General features: G+C 42.3%; 2 protein-coding genes across 2 annotated transcripts in view; one reads left to right on the top strand and one right to left on the bottom strand.

Annotated features, from left to right (window-relative positions):
* Window positions 1–1,259: 1,259 nt before the first annotated feature.
* On the top strand, window positions 1,260–17,034 carry LOC114001703 (muscle, skeletal receptor tyrosine protein kinase). The gene is made up of 8 exons (XM_027747068.2): window positions 1,260–1,435; window positions 1,852–1,875; window positions 4,827–4,915; window positions 5,251–5,410; window positions 6,643–6,832; window positions 7,169–7,360; window positions 13,675–13,823; window positions 15,908–17,034. Exons 1-8 carry the CDS (start codon window positions 1,312–1,314, stop codon window positions 16,582–16,584), a joined length of 1,605 nt encoding a protein of 534 aa, XP_027602869.1. The 5' UTR covers window positions 1,260–1,311; the 3' UTR covers window positions 16,585–17,034.
* Window positions 10,791–18,074, bottom strand: part of LPAR1 (lysophosphatidic acid receptor 1) — a 115,324-nt gene continuing 108,040 nt past the window's right edge. Inside the window, exon 4 of the mRNA XM_039380407.1 lies at window positions 10,791–10,899. Coding sequence (XP_039236341.1) covers window positions 10,814–10,899 — 86 coding nt within the window. The 3' untranslated portion in view covers window positions 10,791–10,813. The remainder of the gene's footprint in view (window positions 10,900–18,074) is intronic.

Raw genomic sequence — 18,074 nt, 5'->3', positions numbered from 1 at the left:
TTCCTTTCCTTTCCTGAAATTTCCTGAAATTTCCTTTCCTTTCCTGAAATTTCCTTTTCTGAAATTTCCTTTCCTGAAATTTCCTTTCCTGAAATTTCCTTTCCTTTCCTGAAATTTCCTTTCCTTTCCTGAAATTTCCTTTCCTGAAATTTCCTTTCCTGAAATTTCCTGAAATTTCCTGAAATTTCCTGAAATTTCCTGAAATTTCCTGAAATTTCTTCCTTTCCCTTCCCAAACCTTCCCAAGCCTTCCGTTCCCTTTCTTCCCTAGAGCAGGTATTTCTGCCTTGCCCTTCTTCACAAAGACTTTCTCATGTAAGGCCCATTTAAACATCCAAAGTACTTCTTGTCAGTGGATGTTTCACATTGTTATGTGGTAGGTAATACATAGACAAGTCTCTTTTTTGCCAGGCATTCTAAAGCTTTTACTGCAGAGAGCTGACAGAGAAAAAAGAGAAAGTTGTCTGTGGAGAAAAGAAGATAATTGAATGAGTGATTCTGTGACATTAAAAATACAGGCAAATATTTAATTTAAGGTAAATAAGAATTGCAGCTTATTTCTTGCTTTTAATAAATGACATGTTAATTTAGAAAAGACAGGTGAGATTTTCAAAATGTACTGAAAATTTCAAACTTCAGACATGTGAGAGGCTATTTGCAGGAGCATGTAATGACAGGACAAGGGGGAATGTCTTCAAACTGAAAGAGAGTAGGTTTGGATTAGGTGTGATGTAGAATTCTTCATTGTAAGTGTGGTGAGGCACTGGAAGAGGTTTCCCAGAGAAGTTGTGGATGCCTCATCCCTGGAAGCACCCAAGGCCAGGTTGGATGGGGCTTGGAGCAACCTGGTCTAGTGTAAGGTGTCCCTGCCTATGGCAGGGGGGTTGAAACTAAATTATTTTTGAGGTGTCTTCCAACCCAAGTCATTCTATGATTCTCTGATGTTTACTAGTAGACAACATCAAAAAATCTGTATGAAAAGATGAGAATGAACTCCTCACAGACTGTGATGTTAGTTGTGTCTTGAGCATAACCCCGCTTTATTAAAAATGTGGTTTTGTTTGTTTCCTAAAGGAAGCTCTTACATTTCATACAGTTTCCTTTATGGTTTATGAGCCAGACAGACTGGCTTTAAAGATGTGTGACTCTATTAATGGATTTCTGTCAGCCTGCATAACCCCTGCCTATCCCAGCTAAGTGCAGCTATTGTTATCAAGCTATTGACTGCTGTATTTCACTGTTTTTTGCAAAATAATGTAGAGAGAATTGCCTTGCTGTAAAGGATCTCTACTGCTTTAAGGAATGGCTCTCAATGGAGGAAAACTCTCAGAAGGGGATTTACAAGCCAGGGCTGATGTTGCTCACTCTTCCTGAATGCAACAGACTGCCCAGCCTGCATGAGGACCCCAGCTCCTGCACCCACATCCCTTTCTTTGGTAAGGTGGCGCATGCTGCCCATTGTCCAGAGACCTGTGTTCTTGGTAAGGGAGGGGGGAAGGATGAGATCCATAACTTGCAGCTAAAGTAAAAGCTAATAATGGGTACGGTCCTGTCAGCACCTGTGCATGGAATTGTGGCAGCTGCATTGGATGATTGCTTGTCTCACCCAACTGGGGTGTGGGAAAAATCTCTCAAGTAAGTAAAACCTGGATCCTTATTGAGAAGATCATAACAATTTCATAAAACAGTCTTAATGATGGCAAAATTGCCATTCGGGTGCCTTTGCAAAGAAACAAGTTGTTTAAACACTGCTAGGGTGAGAACTTTTTCCTATAACATGCTCCTAAGTAAGCATCCACTTATACTACATCCTGGACAATCCCTCCTTACATCTTGTCTTTTCTTTTTACAGATTTTAAGAAGGAGAATATAACCAGTAAGTAGACTGCTCCAGGTTCTGTATTTTTAAAGGTGGACATGATATTCTTCATTGAATACGCAATTTGCACAGTAATTTTGTGTTTTTCTCTGGCCTGACTGGCTGAATTTGGGTGATTACCAGGAAATGCCTGAGTTACCACATCCAAAGCATGGGGAAACACATTTCCAGCTCTTCAGAGTCTGGGGGAAATACGTGCTGGTAACTTTTGAAGATGGTGGGAGTGGAATGGTGCTTTTAGGTGGTACATTCCGCTTCAGCTGTTTCCTTTTCTCTCTACCAATTGCTTCTAGTTCTGCTTTACCCATATTTGGTATTTCTGATACTGCTGCTGAGGTTATCCTAGCCTTATATGCTGCTACACACTGGGTTACCTATGTCAGGCTGGCCTTGCAAGACCTTAATACCCAAAAGGTCTCAGCACTTTCCTCAAATTATCTCTGAAGTCTGGCTCACTTTCCTCAAATTACCTCTGAATTCTGGCTGTTTCTCATGTGACCTCCCTATGACCAATGGTAAGACCAAGACATCTCCTGTGGTGCTGCTATGACTTCTGTTAGCCTCTCACCCTGCTGCTGGTCATGGCTGAAACACTCACATCTAGCTCTTCCACAGACACACAATTGCAGTTTCAAGCTCAGCCACTGAAGTTGTCTCACTGGAAAAAAAAGAAGAATCTCTCCATCAGTGCTACCTAGTGCCTACAGCCTTCAGGTGTAGCCATCCCCTCCCTGATGCAAGGACCTCAAGACAGCAGTGCCAGCCAATGAGTGGTGCATTCATGGGGTGGTTTCAGACTCCCCTGAGATGTTTGCAACTTCAGGACATAGTTTCTGTGTTCTGCGTAAAGGCATGACCTTTCTGTTCAGCTTTCACAGCATTTTCCTGGAGTGGCATTGCACAGATGTGCAATATTCAGTCATGAATCAGGAAGACATAACAGTAACATTTTAGTAATATTGCCCCCTCTTTTTTACTTTAGAGCCTCTGTTGTGTGCACAAGGGTTTGGGAAACATGAACCAAACTGTCCTCTAGCTTGCCATCAAATTATTCATTGTAATTCAGATGGACCACCTTTATTATTCTCCCTGTCCTCATTGTAGCAAGACCATCTAGGAAAGCATCTGCATTTTCCAGAGTACAAAGGACTCAGGGTTGCTTCCTTAGTGGTGTTGTTAACCCTAAAACTCTCCACATTGATCCTCTAGGGTGGCACACTTATATTTATTTCAGATCTCTGCAGAAATCTTTTTCATATTCATCATGAGGCATGTTCCAGGCATTGCTTTCTTTTCCTTTGAATGAGAGACATGTAAAATTCTGGGCTCAGGCACACAAGGATGTACCAGGGCAGCTTAACAAGATTTTACACCTTTGCTGAGCTATGTTATGTGGGGGATGCTAGGTTGTTGCAGATGTGAGCCATAAATGTTATTTACATATCAGTCAAAGAAGTCCATTTTAGAGCATTTTACTTTGTATTTGTGATGGGTTTAAGTGTTCTTGTGAAGTCCACAGTCATTTCTATACTGGGATGTTTGGATGTCTTGGGTTACAGGAACTTGATCCTTTGTTTAAGCTCACTCACCTGGAGCAAACTATTCAATGGTGGTTTTTCTACCTACTCATGTGTAGTGCCTGATGCCTGCTGAAACTTCAGAAAACTAAGGATCTATAACAAAATATAACTGCAATCCTGAGTGCAGTGGGTGATGCAAAAAGAAAAGAGCAGATAGTCATCATAGTGCATGGACTATGGTCCTCCTACAGGAGAAACAGGATAATCTGCAGGGATAAATTAAAACACACAGCCTTGCCTCAAATTTGGATGAAAACTTATAAAGAGTTTACATGATACTGAAAAATATTTGCTTAAAAATCATTATTTTAGAACACATCAGTTTTCCTCTTGCTTTTCTTTTTTTTTGTTTTTCCTGAGCTGCAAGTTTATGACCGTAATAGAAAATAAAATTATGACAACAGTATTTGCTGGCTTGTTAGTTTGTCTAACAAGGTTAACAATGCAGCGGACCCTAATGCATGCTGTCAATCAGAATGCTGGCCCCTGCTCAGCCGAGTTTACAAAAGATTATCCACCATGTGTTGAAGTGTGTAAGGCTGCATCTCCTATGCTGTCCTCCTGGTTCCTAGATTATGCCAGCATGCATTAAACTCTCCTATGAAGACAGGTGGTGTCTACATTTATCCAAATTCCTGTAGTAAAATCCTCTCAAGATTTTCTGCTTAATTTTTCTGCAGCCGGAACAAGCCTTGTGTATGGAAAGTGAACTATACATTCCTTATTAGAAAGAACATTGTTTTTATACTGATACTATTCTTTCAGATCATAGTTGCCTTCAGTGTATGGTTTCCACATATGCTGGAAACCACAGACTGTCTCCAAATATTCAAAGAGGACAAGCATTGTACAGAAGCAGGAGAAGGGATACCACCATGGGACTTTATGTATCCCAGCCCTCTGCTATTTACAAGAGGAATATGGCCATATTCCTATTAGTAGTCTCCCTCTAAGAGTGTAGGCTGTGAATCATGGAACTGGTGCTGCAATTTGCTTTCTGCCTTGGTTTGGCACGGGTGGGTTCAGTGTGGTTCTACCTGCACTTTCTGTGTGGAAGTGCTGTGCATGAGGTAGTCACAGCTCAACCATTACAGGCATATGGCCTGTTTTCTCAATCTGAAAGAGCTCCTGTTCTCTCTTTGAAGTTTTACCAGATTTGATCTTATGCATTGAGCTCAAAATCCATTTAAGTGTAAACAAGAGGCTAAGCAGTGCCGAGCCTGCAGTTGTCTTGTCTTGTTATGTGCTTTAGATCTGGTGCTAATTTTCACATGCTCTAATGTAAGGACATGAAATTTATTCTTGTGAGTCCTTGATCTAATGTTTTTGTGGTTTTTTTTGTTGTTTTTTTTTTTTTTTCCTTCCCAGGGACTTGCTACAGTGGCAATGGCCAGTTTTACCAGGGCTGGGCCAACATCACGGCCTCTGGCATTCCCTGCCAGAAGTGGAGTGACCAGGTGCGCACTGGTGTGACATCCACCAAACTGAGAGCTGTGCTCAAGGTCTGCTTTTCCAACATGTTTCCCAGAGCCAGGCAGCCCAGTCTCAGTGGAAGGGCTGAGCAGGGGACAGGTTGCCTTCATTCTTGAGTTCACTGGTGTTTCACAATCTCATCATGTTTCAATCTGCATGTTCCCCTTCCTGTGCCAAGATGCATTCTCTGTCATTCTGTCAGGCTACCTCAAGAAAAGTTCTGCCTGTCTTCACTCACTGTTTTATTTGCTTGTATTTTACTAATAACTGCATGAAAAATTATACTTAAACACTAATCCAATTTGCTTCCTCCCCCAAGGCTCCCCACTTGCACAGGAGGACTCCTCAGGTTTTTCCTGAGCTGTCTGATGCTGAGAATTACTGTCGCAACCCAGGAGGTGAGAATGAGCGTCCCTGGTGCTACACAAAAGACCCAGCCGTGACCTGGGAATACTGCAGCGTGCCTCCCTGTGGAAATGGTAGGCAACTCAAATCTATGATTTCTGCCACTGTGGTTGTTTTGGGGCCACAAGAGGTGTTTGCGTCCTGAGTATACCAACCTGTTCCTCCTTCTGGATTCAGCTAGTTCTGGGTCTCCTCAAAGATTCACTCAGCATTTTTGACCAGAAGGTATAATGTGCCCCTAAAGAGAGGAAAATGAAGACAGGCAAATTGAACACCTTACCCTAGATAATATAAATGCCAAAGGATGGAATAAAATTTCCTGTGGTATTCTGAAAAATGGATTTACCACACTGTGTTTTGAAGGTAGGGTTTTGGACTGTTTTTCAAAGTTGTTTTATTTTGGGTGATTTTTTTTTTCAATAATATAAAAACCAATTTTAACTAAAAAAAAAATTTTTCAAAAGATGGAAACATCTTTTCTCTCCAATGTTGAAACTAAATGTTTCTGCTATTTCTTGTCCAAACAACAGAATAATTTTTGAAAAGTATTTTGTCCGAGATTCACAGTTTTTGGATCTCAGTGCTTGGAAATAAGACAATTTTTCTTGCACAGAGAACAGGGGTTTCATGGACATAAGTGAACACAGGTCATTTTCAGTTTAGCTGGCCTTAAAAAGGAGAGTTTAAATTTCTTTCTGTTCTCAATCACTGCATATACAGAGCACCATTTTCTAGAATGTCTCAGAAAGTACTCAGCAGGTAGTTATGTGATTTTTTCCCCTAAGGATAAAGCCAAGTGTGTTTTCCATATTTGCCCCATAAAGACACTGAGACGTAAATTGTTAGAGGCAAGAGGATATTTCAGGAAAGTATCACTGTGTACTTACTTGGTCTTACACTCCTCCCTGCAGATTCCTTTTAGGACACATGATACATTGTGGTTCACATTGTAGACCATTGATCTTTCCCAGTGCAGACATAACTATATTTGAATACTGTTGAGGCCATCAAATGTGATCTTCCATCTGTAACTCTTGCAATCATTCCATACCAAAACTGTGTTCCCAGTTGAATGAGAACTGCGTCTTGCTCTTTACCAGATCCTGGATTTTCACATTTGGCAAGAACAAGTGTGTTTTGGTTCCTGCAAGCCAGGCTTCCATAGTATTGTTCTCTCATGCAGTCATTTGGATGTATCTGTAGTGTCAGTAATTCCCAGGACATCAGGTTGACTCCATAAATTCCTCTTAGAGAAAGCTCTATAAACCAGCAGAGGCATAACCCTCTGATTTTGTTTGCGTTACAGCATTGCTGTCACTAGGAACAAGAAAACCAAATGGAGAGACTCTAAATCTCCCCCCTTCTCCTCCCTTTTCCCCTACGTACTCCATGACTGTCATCATCTCGATTATCTCCAGCTTTGCTCTGGTCGTGATCTTCGGCATTGTCACCCTGGTTTGCTGCCGTCACCGAAAGCAGTGGAAATCCAAAAAAAGGTAAAGCTTGAGAATTAATTCAATGCAAGAAATGATACTTTGAAAGAGGGCTTGCCTGTTTCTGAGAGCAAAGTCCTGCAAATGCCTGGTAGGGGGGAGTAGCCCTCTCTTTGCCTGTGGCAGCCCATGCAAGTTCTGGCGAACTCCTGTGCCAGAGCTGAAGGTGGCCTGGTGACTGGGAACACAGCAAGACACATTGCTGCAAGGCTCTTGCAGTAGCCCTGCTGTACCTTCCTTTTCCATCCTGGAAGAAATAAGCCCAGGAGGAGAGGCAGCTAATTATGTTCTGGTTGAAGGCTGTGCACACACTGACCGAAAACCACTCCCTTGTTTCAGAGAGTCTGAGACACCAACGCTCACCACTCTGCCCTCTGAACTACTTCTGGACCGGCTGCACCCCAACCCAATGTATCAGCGCATGCCCCTTCTCCTCAATCCAAAATTGCTTAGCCTGGAGTATCCCAGGAACAATATAGAATATGTGAGAGATATTGGGGAAGGAGCATTTGGGAGAGTCTTCCAAGCCAGGTAAGCAGGCTCTGTGTGAGTTCTCTTTATCTGGAGGTACCTCTGAAAAATTGGCACTGGAAATCACTCATTCATCCATTCTTTCACTCAAACCAAGATCAAATGCATGTGTACCAAATGGTACACTCAGGTTTGAATAATTGTTTCTGTTGTCCTCTGCTATCTGTTGATATTTGTTGAACTTTAGTCACAAATTACTTTTTTGTTCTATTCTCTAGTAGATGTAATGCTTCACACACATACCAAAGCGTAATGTAAAAGTTTAGCTAAATTTATCATCATTGTTTTTGCCGAGTATTGCCTGTGACATGTGACCTATTGTGAAATTTTTGCATTTCCCAGTATTTGCAAGCTGTGTGTGGTAACCTCCATTATAACACCAACACTGGACAACAATTACCACAGAAGGCAATGTGTCATGCTACAGTTCAGTCCTAACCGAGTTTCACTTTGATTCAGTGACAAAGCCAAAACAACCCAAAAAATCCCCTAAAAACCAACCCAACCTAGGCCAATAGAGGTTTTTTTGTGTGCGTCTATGGTGTCCCAATCTTAAGGGGAAGGGCAGACCTAAGATTTGTAGATGCTTGTGGCTGAAAGGAACAACAAAAGTCAGAGGGGTCCACAAAAGCTTACAAATTTTTATGAGTGAATTACATACCTGGCATGGAAATTGGTATGTTATAGTCCCTAACCTTTTATATAAGCACACAGTAGAGGGTTTTGAATAAAGGGGTAGCGTGAAAAGGAAGGGAGATAAAGAGATACGTATGAAAGAGGGGAAGAGAGAAAGAAAGGAAGAAAGGAAGAAAGAGACATCACCAGCCCTGACTCCAGCATCATTTCAGCTGATGGGATGTTTAGGGTCTTAGGGTGCACGCACACAGGATTTTTAGGGTTACCTTTTTATAGATAAGTTTCCCCGCCCTGTAGATAAATTTCTTACTTTTATGCAAATAAGTTAGCATGCACAGTCCGTTCTTCCAGAACTTCTTTCTTCTTCTTCTTTCTTCTTCTTCTTTCTTCTGGAAATGGGTCAGAGAGCTTTAGGGGCCTTGGATGGTCTTGATCCCACACTACAGTCCATGTCTGCTTCTTGACCTCATTCCTATGCCTGTGCTGTATGGTGTTGTGCTTATATCCAGGAGCCAGAACAAGGATGTTTGTCCCAGAAAAATGCTGTCCTAGCTCCATATGGCACCCTTCTCCAGCCACAACAACTTGGTTGGCTCCATAGCCATCTGGCTATCGTTGTTTGAGACATACAAATTATTCCCCTTATCTTCTTGTCTTCTAAAGGGTCCCCTTTAGTTATTCACTTTTCATTTTTGGAAGTTGCAGCCATTGTTACCTGTTTTAAATTTGAAGCATTAGTTGAAATTCCAGTTCTGTTAAGTCTCACGGGATGTGAGATCGTGCACTTCTTGAAATGTGAAAAATCTTTAACTGACAAACCTAAAGATGAACCCAATCCTTCCTAGACTAAGGTGGATGGAAGGTGTCTTGACAGTCTTGACAGAATCCGTAATTTCTTCAGGACAATCTTTGGACTGGTTTCCTCATGACGTCTCATCTCCAAATTCCTACAAGCAAGTGTTAGAGACTGTCTAGTTTCATGCTTACTCAGGACAGTCCTTTACAGTTAACAAGTAGGGGATGTGGCTGATTTTGTAGCTGTATTTGGAGTAGTCTACGATGACCTCAAAAAAACCCAGGGAAATATCGGAATCCCACCATGGGTCAAGATGTGCCTGGTGAAACTGCTTCTGTTGACTTCAAAGACAAAGGCCTCTCCTTGCAAAAAGCAATCATAATGCAGATATTTTTAATGTTTATAGTTATGCTGTTAGAGTATCTACTAGGAAATGAGCTATGCTCAGGTTAAATGTGTTGCAGCTGGGAAAAAGGTTCAATAGCTGTGATGGATTTATTTTTCTAATGAAGAGATAAATTATTTCTAATGGAAGAAATGCAGGCATACTTTTGTTTAATACAGAGTGAGCTAAAAATAACAAAGTTCAAAGGGCATGCAGTGGGAAAGTCACAGATGCTTAGCCTGTGATTGATTGTTAGCCTGGATGGCCGAATGCATCTGAGTTTGAAACAAGAACAAAACTGTAGAAACTACACAACAGCTGTGGGGCACTGCACGCCAGCTGGTGCAGGGGCACAGGGCAGCTCTTGTTCCAGCCTCAGCACAGTGCTCGGGGTGCCTTGCAATGCACCACCTTCCTGTTCATGTGGCAGGAGTCTTCATCATGCTGTGATGTGTGAGCAGGGCAGACAGTCTTCCTGCCAAGCGCCACTTTGGACCTGCACTGGGAACTTTAATGTGATATAAGCACTGCTCAGACCTTTCTGAGCTGGAAATGACTCTCGTGGACATCAAGAAGGACCTCTCAAGGGGCATTCAAATGTTGCTAAAGTGCTGGGTTAAGCAAATGCTAAAGTGGTGTAGGAACCTTTTATGTGGATTTCATCCACCCCAGAGCTGCAATTTCTTTTAATTAAACCTTTTTGTTATTGATGGTGGAAACTGACAGAAAAAGAGATGGGGTGAAAAATAAAACATCAGATGTTATCCAGCATTTGCCAAGTGGAGAGTACCATACCCTGAGAAACATCTGCTCTCTGCGGCTCAAGAAAGGAGCCACAGAAATATTGCTTCTCAGGAAATTCCTTATTTTTATTAATATTTCTATCAAAAGTTTTTCCAAGGCCTTATGATTACTTATAATTATTTTAATTCCTTATAATAAGCCATTGGTATTTCTGTGCATCTCTGATGAATCAGTGCAGACTGCTGATCCAGTAGCACAAGCTGCGTATCCTTACAGGTTACTGAAGCTATCACAACTCAAACCGTTGCCTTCCCATCTCAGAAGGATAAAATGTACTTTCCTACGTGTGTTAAATGGTCATCTCGAGCTAAGTTTAGCAATACTCTTACTTCTCCTGCTCTCATGTTTCTCCCTCTCCTGTAAATACAGCTCTGCACACAGCGCCAGCAATGCCTTTGCCAGTTGGCTTGCTGTGAGTTCTGATTCAGTGTTTACTCACTCCTGGGTCAAGCAACATGTTAGGACAGGAAGTGTCTGGCTATCATTTACTAGCTTCTCCTGAAAGGCTGCTGTCTTCACCAGGAATGGCTTTGCACTGGAAAGGGTGAGGAAGTAACCATGCTTAAAAAGGACCTAGCTCAGGTCAGTTCCAACTGGGTCCTGGACTCCGTGTCTGGGAGGACCACACTGGCTGCATAAGCCACCAGAGCACCAGATTTACACAGTTCAATGCAGACCAGCATGCAAGTTTTCTGCCAGAGCTGGAGCTGTATTGTCCAGGCTAACACCGCAGGCCAGGATTGCCTAAAAGCCTGGATGCTGAGCTAGTAGGCTAGTAGACCTCCACTGCAAAAGTATAGCTCGTTGTTCCTGCAAGAGACAAAGCAGGTCTCTAAGGTTGGATTTTCCTGGCAGAAGTCTCCTGGTGTTCTCTCCATCTGTAAAGGGTGTTTCTTTGACCTGATGTCTCAAATATAGCTGAAAAACAGTGGGGATGTTAATTTAAAAAAAAAACAAAACAAAACAAACCACCAGAAAAACCATCAAAACAAACAAAAAAAACCCCTTACAAAAACCCAACCAATGAACCAACCAAAAACCCCAAGAAAACAACATCGATAAAAATAAATAAAAAACCCCTCCAAACCCAACAACAACAACAAACCCCAATCAAACAAAAAAACCAACCGAAAAACAGAAAAAAAGAATGACAAAATGAGCCCCTGCTAGTTCAGAGCACTCTCCTTTCCACATACAAATTTAACCAAAGGATAGGGAAAAGGTGAGTCTCCACCAGACTCAGTAGATGTTAATTGCATCATTTAATGATCTAACAGAAGTCACCCAGCTGTGCTGCCAAGGAAGATGTGGACAGGAGTCAATCTCAAATTCAGGTTCAAACTACTCATTTCCTTTCATGCTCTGGAAAGAAAACCTGACTTGGAACTTAAGTCAGGCACCCTCTGTAGGTAGGCTCAGGGTGAAATTCCTAACTGCACCACTGGTTAGTTCTTTGAATGGTAGGTACCTAAAAACCAAATGCTGCCACTGGTGCATAAATCCATTGATGGTGAAGCAGTCAAGGACTGTGGCTATCCATCCTGTCCACAAACAGTGGACATTTCTCCTCAGAATTTAAGTGCAAGAAAGGAAACCCAAGATAATTTCTTTGGTTGCTTCCTTTGTTCTAGAAGAAAATGAACCTATTTTTTCTCTAGAGGAGAATTTACGTATTTTTTAGAAAACACGTCACTTCCTGGACCTCCACCTGAATTCTCCTGGTGCAGAGGCAGCAGCTTCCCATTGCTCTCCTGCAGATGTGTCCCAGCTCTTTGTGCAAAGACTGACTTTTGGGCACCAAATGGGCCAAATTTGATAGTGGTCTGCCAAGAGTTCAGACAGTTTCTGTCTCTGCCAGATCAGTGTGAGTTTCCCAGGTCTGCTAAGAACTGGGCTGAATTAGCATGAGATACCAAGGGTGAAATTTTTTGCTGTTGCCTGAGGGCCAAATAAAAGACTTTGTGCAGCTTAATCTCACTTAGTTATATTTAGGTTAGTTTACACTACAGGATTCAGTGAAGTTGGTTGGGTGTACATAAGCCTGGAGCGAGTTTCTCTGTTCAAAGCATGCAAGACCAAACTGTGCCTGCCCCTGCTTTGGCACTGCACTGGGTCTGCTAGTCAGTGACGGGTGGTAATCTATGAGACTGTTTGGAAGAGATGAAATCCCTCCTATTTTTACTGGACACTGCTGCCACCATGGGAAAAAAAAGGAAGACATTTTGTCACAATGGAGGCAGTAGCAGACAAGTGTGGAGTCTGATCCTCTGCTCTGGCATGCCAGACCTCCTTGCCTGAGTTTTTCAGCTGTGATCAGCCACCTGTGAGATTCCTTTCTGAAGGGCCCCCTGCCATCCACTGACATTTGACATTTCCAGCATCCAAGTACAACTGTTGCAACTGCCATACGTCTGAAGTAAATGACAACGAAACTGGAAGTTTGCTTTGGAAATTGGAATCTCCTCTTGGTGCTACTGAGCAGTAAAATGACCTGGCATTTGAGCAATGGGAGGGAAGTCGGGCTGGTGTAGTAACATGACACATAAATGGACATTATTTTCCATGGGCTCTTGCTGGCTACCTGTAAGGAATGTGTTTTATCTTCAGGGCCCCTGGGAAGAGTTTGCCTGGGCAACAAAATGTGCATTTGATGTTTGATTCATGTTTGAAAAGTAGAAAGTTATTCTTCTTTGGCAACAGCTACACCTAAATCTTCTTTGGCAAGCCCATCTAACTAATCTTGAGGGTGCAGTGACTTGTGGGTAAGAAAACAAGGCTATGATTGCCCTAAGTCAGGAAGCTCTGTTTCCTATGAATTTGTGTCTATAAGCTCTAGCTGAAGATTCACCAGTATCACAACATGTGTGTATTTGCACATTACCTTGTTCTTCAGACAGGGCACAGATATCCTTTGTCCTTTCTGTCCTGTCACACATTTCCACAAAACTTGCAGGAGTATGACTATTTTCTACAGACCTCAGCTACACCACATTAAGTTCAGCTGAAATTAGCTAGTGGGTTTATAACTTGTTGAATTACAGGGACAGATATGCCACACACACACACACACACAAAAATAGTGACAAAAGGCTGTTTTCCTTACAAAACCAGGGGGACATACTTACTGTAATTGTTATTTTCACTTTAATAGTAGATGGATGTACCAAAGTCACCATTGTGCCAGGTAGGAGAAAGGAGACTATTTCATCAATTTCATATAAAATAGGTTTATTTTTAACTCTGGTAAGTTCAGTCATTACACTCCAAAAGTGAATTGTCTGGACTGAAGAGTCCATCCTGTCCTCTATAAACTTTAGGGTGTGACCTCCAACCTAGGGAGAGGTTGTTGCTTAACAGCCTGTTACTTATTTATGTCTTTACCAGTCACAGTAATGAGTCTGTAAGCAGAAATAATAGTAATCAAAAAAAGTTAAACTGGATTTAGTCCCCATTGAACTAAATGATATGTCTCTCTATTATGCAATGCAGACATGTCCAAATGGTGAGGATGATATTTAATATTCCTTTAGTTGGTGCTGGGGCCTTCCCCTTTATTTTTTAAAATTCTTTTCTTTTTCTTTTTTTTTTTTTTTTTTTTTTCTGTCAGTGCATCCTTTTGCATCAGAAACAGAACCTGCATTTAGAGTGTATGCATTCACCACTGATGCTTTCCTCTTTTTCGTCTCCTTGCAGGGCCCCAGGGTTGCTGCCCTATGAGCCTTTCACAATGGTGGCAGTAAAAATGCTGAAGGAGGAAGCATCTGCAGACATGCAGGCCGACTTTCAGAGGGAAGCAGCTCTCATGGCAGAGTTTGACAATCCAAATATTGTCAAGCTTTTAGGTATCTCAGTGAGGCACCCATGTACAGGGTGCCACCTTCTGCAAATCTGCTGTGGGGCTATTGGTGGTGCAAGTGACTGGAGCTAAATGCAAGTGGTAGTGCAGGAGAAAATTCCTCCTGCAAAGACCTGACGTTTTCTATGTGCCATTGTATGCTCTGATAAATTGTCCACCAAAACGAGGCTCAAAATGTGGGTCTGATGCTGCTGTCTTAACAGGATGGTGCATCACATTAAACTCTCCTCATGCTGCATTTAGTATTCTGTTGGCGATCTTGCTGCTTAGCTCTGCTTCCACTTCAATAACATTGACACAGATGTCTTACAGTGAAGACATGAACTTCCTGGAGCTGTGATTTATTTTGTGGGTACTTAAAAAACACAGTCACCAGTCTTGTTAGCTTTATGGGTCCCATACTATTGTGATGTCTGAACATTCACCACCATTAAAAAAACAGAATTAAACAAATGAACAAAAAAAGCCAACCACAAAAATGGTCCTTTCCCCTTCCCCTTTTCCTTCCCCTTCCCGTTTCCTTCTCATCTGAAAGGAACCTTGCTTTATTGTTTTATTTTAGAAAGTCTTGTTGTTGCAGCTTGGCAAATACGGCATTCTTCTGTGAAGAAAGCCGTGGACCAAATTTTCTTTCAGTAAATTGCCATTTTTGTTGGAAGTAGTTGCTGCCAGCCACCTTCACCTGGCAATCCTGCTCTAAGTTGTTGTATGCAGATCTCATACCTGTGAGCAAATAGCTCAGATCTTAATTTATTTCAGTAATTTTGAATTAGATTTGAAATAGATAAACAACAGTTTTGGGAAATCTGGGTTGATACAGGTAGTTAGGCTACAGAAAAAAAAAGTCAGGAAATGCCTCAAACTCAAATAAACTTCGTGTTTATTGTCAACACATTTTAGGTCAGGAAAGGGCAAAGGTACAGGAACAAACTAGTGTCACATTATGGGGCTGTGGAGAAAACAGCCACATTGTTGAAGACCGTTTAGATGGTAAATCTCTCACATACACTTCTCATGCTTGTCAGATCCTGATTGCATCGCATTGGGAATAGATATCTATTTATCTTCAAAGATATAAATGTTATGCTATCAGCCAGAATTTCTGATTTCAAAGTAAGTTGAATCACCAGTTGCTAAGTGATGGCCCTAAGAAAGCAAAACACATACATTTTAAATTTTGGCTTTTGCTCATTGGCAATTTAATGAGAGACACACAAATATTTTTACCATATCAGTGTATTCTCAGTAACACTGGTGGAAGTGTGGTCTTCTACTGAAGCTGGCCTACCAATAAAGCTCATGTAAAACCAAGCATGTGCCCTTCAGTGGGACTAGGTTCTGCATCTGTCAGATATGGAAAATGTCTCCTTTCTGATGTCTGCTTTTTCTTTGTCTTTCTTTAATTTTTGAGTCTCTTTCATGCCAAAAGTAATTTCTGCAACTGACATTTTTTCCATGAGCTATTTAAAAAAAAGAGAAAAATCCAGAAGAGGTTGGAGTGGAAGTTTCTTTGCATTTCACTGAATCCTTGAACATGCCTCTTGTGATTACTTTTGAAGCCTTTCTGCATATGTATTGCATCTATGTGTTAGTATTAGTACTAATTATAATAATTACTACAATAATGACAACAAATAAAAGAATTAAAAAATAACATGATTAGAACTATAAAGGTTACTTCCTGAAAATATGCCCTTTCAGTTGCACCTGGGAAGAGGAAATATTTCTGTTAATGCTAACTTAAGCATGATCTGGCTCTTAATTAAACATAGCTCCAAAAGTGTATATTTTTCCTGGGATGTCCAGACAAATCAGTCAAGTGCATGATTGGTTAACATTTCCCACAGAGCTCAGCATTAGACCCCTTGTGAAGGAGATTCTAAGAGAGAGCACGCATGATGGATGCATGCAGACTTGATGGTATTTGCACGGTTACCTTTTTTGCCTGGCTCTTCATGCGCTGTTGAAAGTCTCCCTTTCGTGTAAGCGTTTTTGGAACTTTTCGATTTTGCACAGCGAAACTCTCTTTGTTACCCAAGTGACCTGTGTGGTGTATCTATCCTCTTCCAGGTGTGTGTGCTGTTGGGAAACCGATGTGCCTGCTGTTCGAGTACATGGCCTACGGGGATCTAAATGAGTACCTGCGTGACCGCTCGCCCCGCAACCTCTGCAGCCTGGTACACAGCAGTCTGGACACAAGGATTCGCCTCCCTAACCCCTTGGCACTGTGCTGCACCAGCCAGCTCTGCATTGCCAAGCAGGTTGCTGCTGGCATGGCATACCTCTCTGAGCGCAAATTTGTGCACCGAGATTTGGCCACCAGGAACTGTCTGGTGGGGGAGAACATGGTGGTCAAAATTGCCGATTTTGGTCTTTCAAGGAACATGTATTCAGCTGACTATTACAAAGCAAACGAGAATGATGCCATCCCCATCCGCTGGATGCCCCCCGAGTCCATTTTCTACAACCGCTACACCACAGAGTCTGATGTGTGGGCCTATGGAGTGGTGCTGTGGGAGATCTTCTCCTATGGCATGCAGCCCTACTATGGGATGGCTCATGAAGAGGTCATCTACTACGTGAGGGATGGGAATGTCCTCTCCTGCCCAGACAACTGTCCCCTGGAGCTCTACAACCTGATGCGTCTCTGCTGGAGCAAGCTGCCTGCCGACCGGCCGAGCTTTGCTAGCATCCACCGCATCTTGGAGCGCATGTACGAGAGGGCTGTGGCCAACATGTCGGTCTGAGGGGTGTGTTTTCTTGCACTTCCTTCCTTGTCTCCTGTGTCAACCTATCCAGAGTGACTTGGACCAGCCCATGAGCTCCTGAGTGATGGTGGCTTCACACAAATCCCACTTCAGGGGAAAAGAAACAGCTTGTTCCTCTACCAAGCAAGAGGTGAACTGCTTCCCCTTAGACACCTCCCTGGGTGGGACAGTACCTCCAAAACAACAGGGCTGACCTCTGGCCACCAAGCCAAGACTCCTTACGTTGGTGAAGGTGTACCTATATTAAGCATTTCCAGGAGCACAGAGTTCCCCAGGAAAGCCAACCAATGTTTCAGTGGTGACACTTCCCTTCCTAGTGGGTCCGTCCATGTCTTTCTGCATTTATGCTCTGGGCTTTTACCTTTTTCTTCCCTTCCTCATATGTTTTCAAGTATGGTTTAAAAAAAGATTGCAGAATTCAATCTTATTTTGGGGATATGTTTATTATTTTATTTTTGCATACTGTTTACTATTTTGTGTTTGCATACTTATCCTTTTCCAGAAAAAGGACGTTTCTGAAGCCATAGGCCCCTTTCTTCTTCCTTTTAGCTTTCACCTTCTCGCATGACAATAGCACTCATAGAGTCAAAACAGGAGCCTGCAGAACCACTGGCAGCCACCTGCATCTCATATTACACAGATGGGCAAACTCCTGTCAAGCGTGAATCCTTTCATTTTCAAAAGTGGGAATCCACAGTGAGGTTCATTTAATCTTTGTTAAGGTCTCGCCCAAAAGCTTTCCTTAAGCATTACATCCCATCTTTCTTGCCTTCCTCTGCAGCAACGAGGCTGTTTGATGCTAAGGGAGAAATTCATCCCAAAGACCTGGTCTTGCACCTCATATGTGTCTGATGTGTATTTGTTTGCCTCTACAGGCAGTATGGTCCTCAATGTGCAAAAAGCATGGAGCAATGCAGGCCCTCTTGCAGAAATGTGGTAGATTATGTTATTTCTCTCCTTTTCCTTTTCAATCTTTGCCTTCTATTTGTGGTTTTCCTTTCCTGACAGCAGCACCTAAGTCCCACTACAATGTTTGCTGGCCACCCTTCCTGTGCTACAGCTTAGAGGCACAGAAATAAGGAAGGTGGACATCTGTCATTAATGGTCTTCACAGACAACCAGCCAGTTAGGAGAAGACGGAAAAAATGGGAGTTCACACTCCACCCAAGAAGTTTTGCAGACTGTTCCTCTGCAGGGCAAAGATGAGACTGACTCAGTTACACATAGTCTGCAGCCAACCTCCAAACGCCAAATACTGTTTCTTTGCTAAAAGTTCTTCAAATTGTAATTCATGCTTTAGTGCCAGAGAAAATTGTATTCCCCTGAGTACAGGTTTTACCCTTTAGCTCCTTGAGGAGTGAAGAGCAGTTGTCCCAGAGCCTCATTGCTGATACAAAATAAAGCCCAAGGCAGGGATGTGCATTATGACTGCAGAGCAGGAGCACCATGGAATAAGAGTTCAGTGTGGC

This window comes from Pipra filicauda, unplaced genomic scaffold, assembly GCF_003945595.2.
Source record: "Pipra filicauda isolate LSUMZ 115617 unplaced genomic scaffold, ASM394559v2 scaffold194_size2289513_pilon, whole genome shotgun sequence".
Taxonomy (NCBI): Eukaryota; Metazoa; Chordata; class Aves; order Passeriformes; family Pipridae; genus Pipra; species Pipra filicauda.
This window is presented reverse-complemented; position numbering and strand designations above follow the sequence as displayed.

What these genes read in the sequence shown, in the direction of transcription:
- LOC114001703 (XM_027747068.2), top strand. Translation starts at nt 1,312, where the DNA reads ATGGAGGAAAACTCTCAGAAGGGGATTTACAAGCCAGGGCTGATGTTG. An exon ending in CACCCACATCCCTTTCTTTG is followed by an intron (nt 1,436 to 1,851) that starts GTAAGGTGGCGC and finishes TTCTTTTTACAG; the next exon opens with ATTTTAAGAAGGAGAATATA. An exon ending in GCCAGAAGTGGAGTGACCAG is followed by an intron (nt 4,916 to 5,250) that starts GTGCGCACTGGT and finishes TCCTCCCCCAAG; the next exon opens with GCTCCCCACTTGCACAGGAG.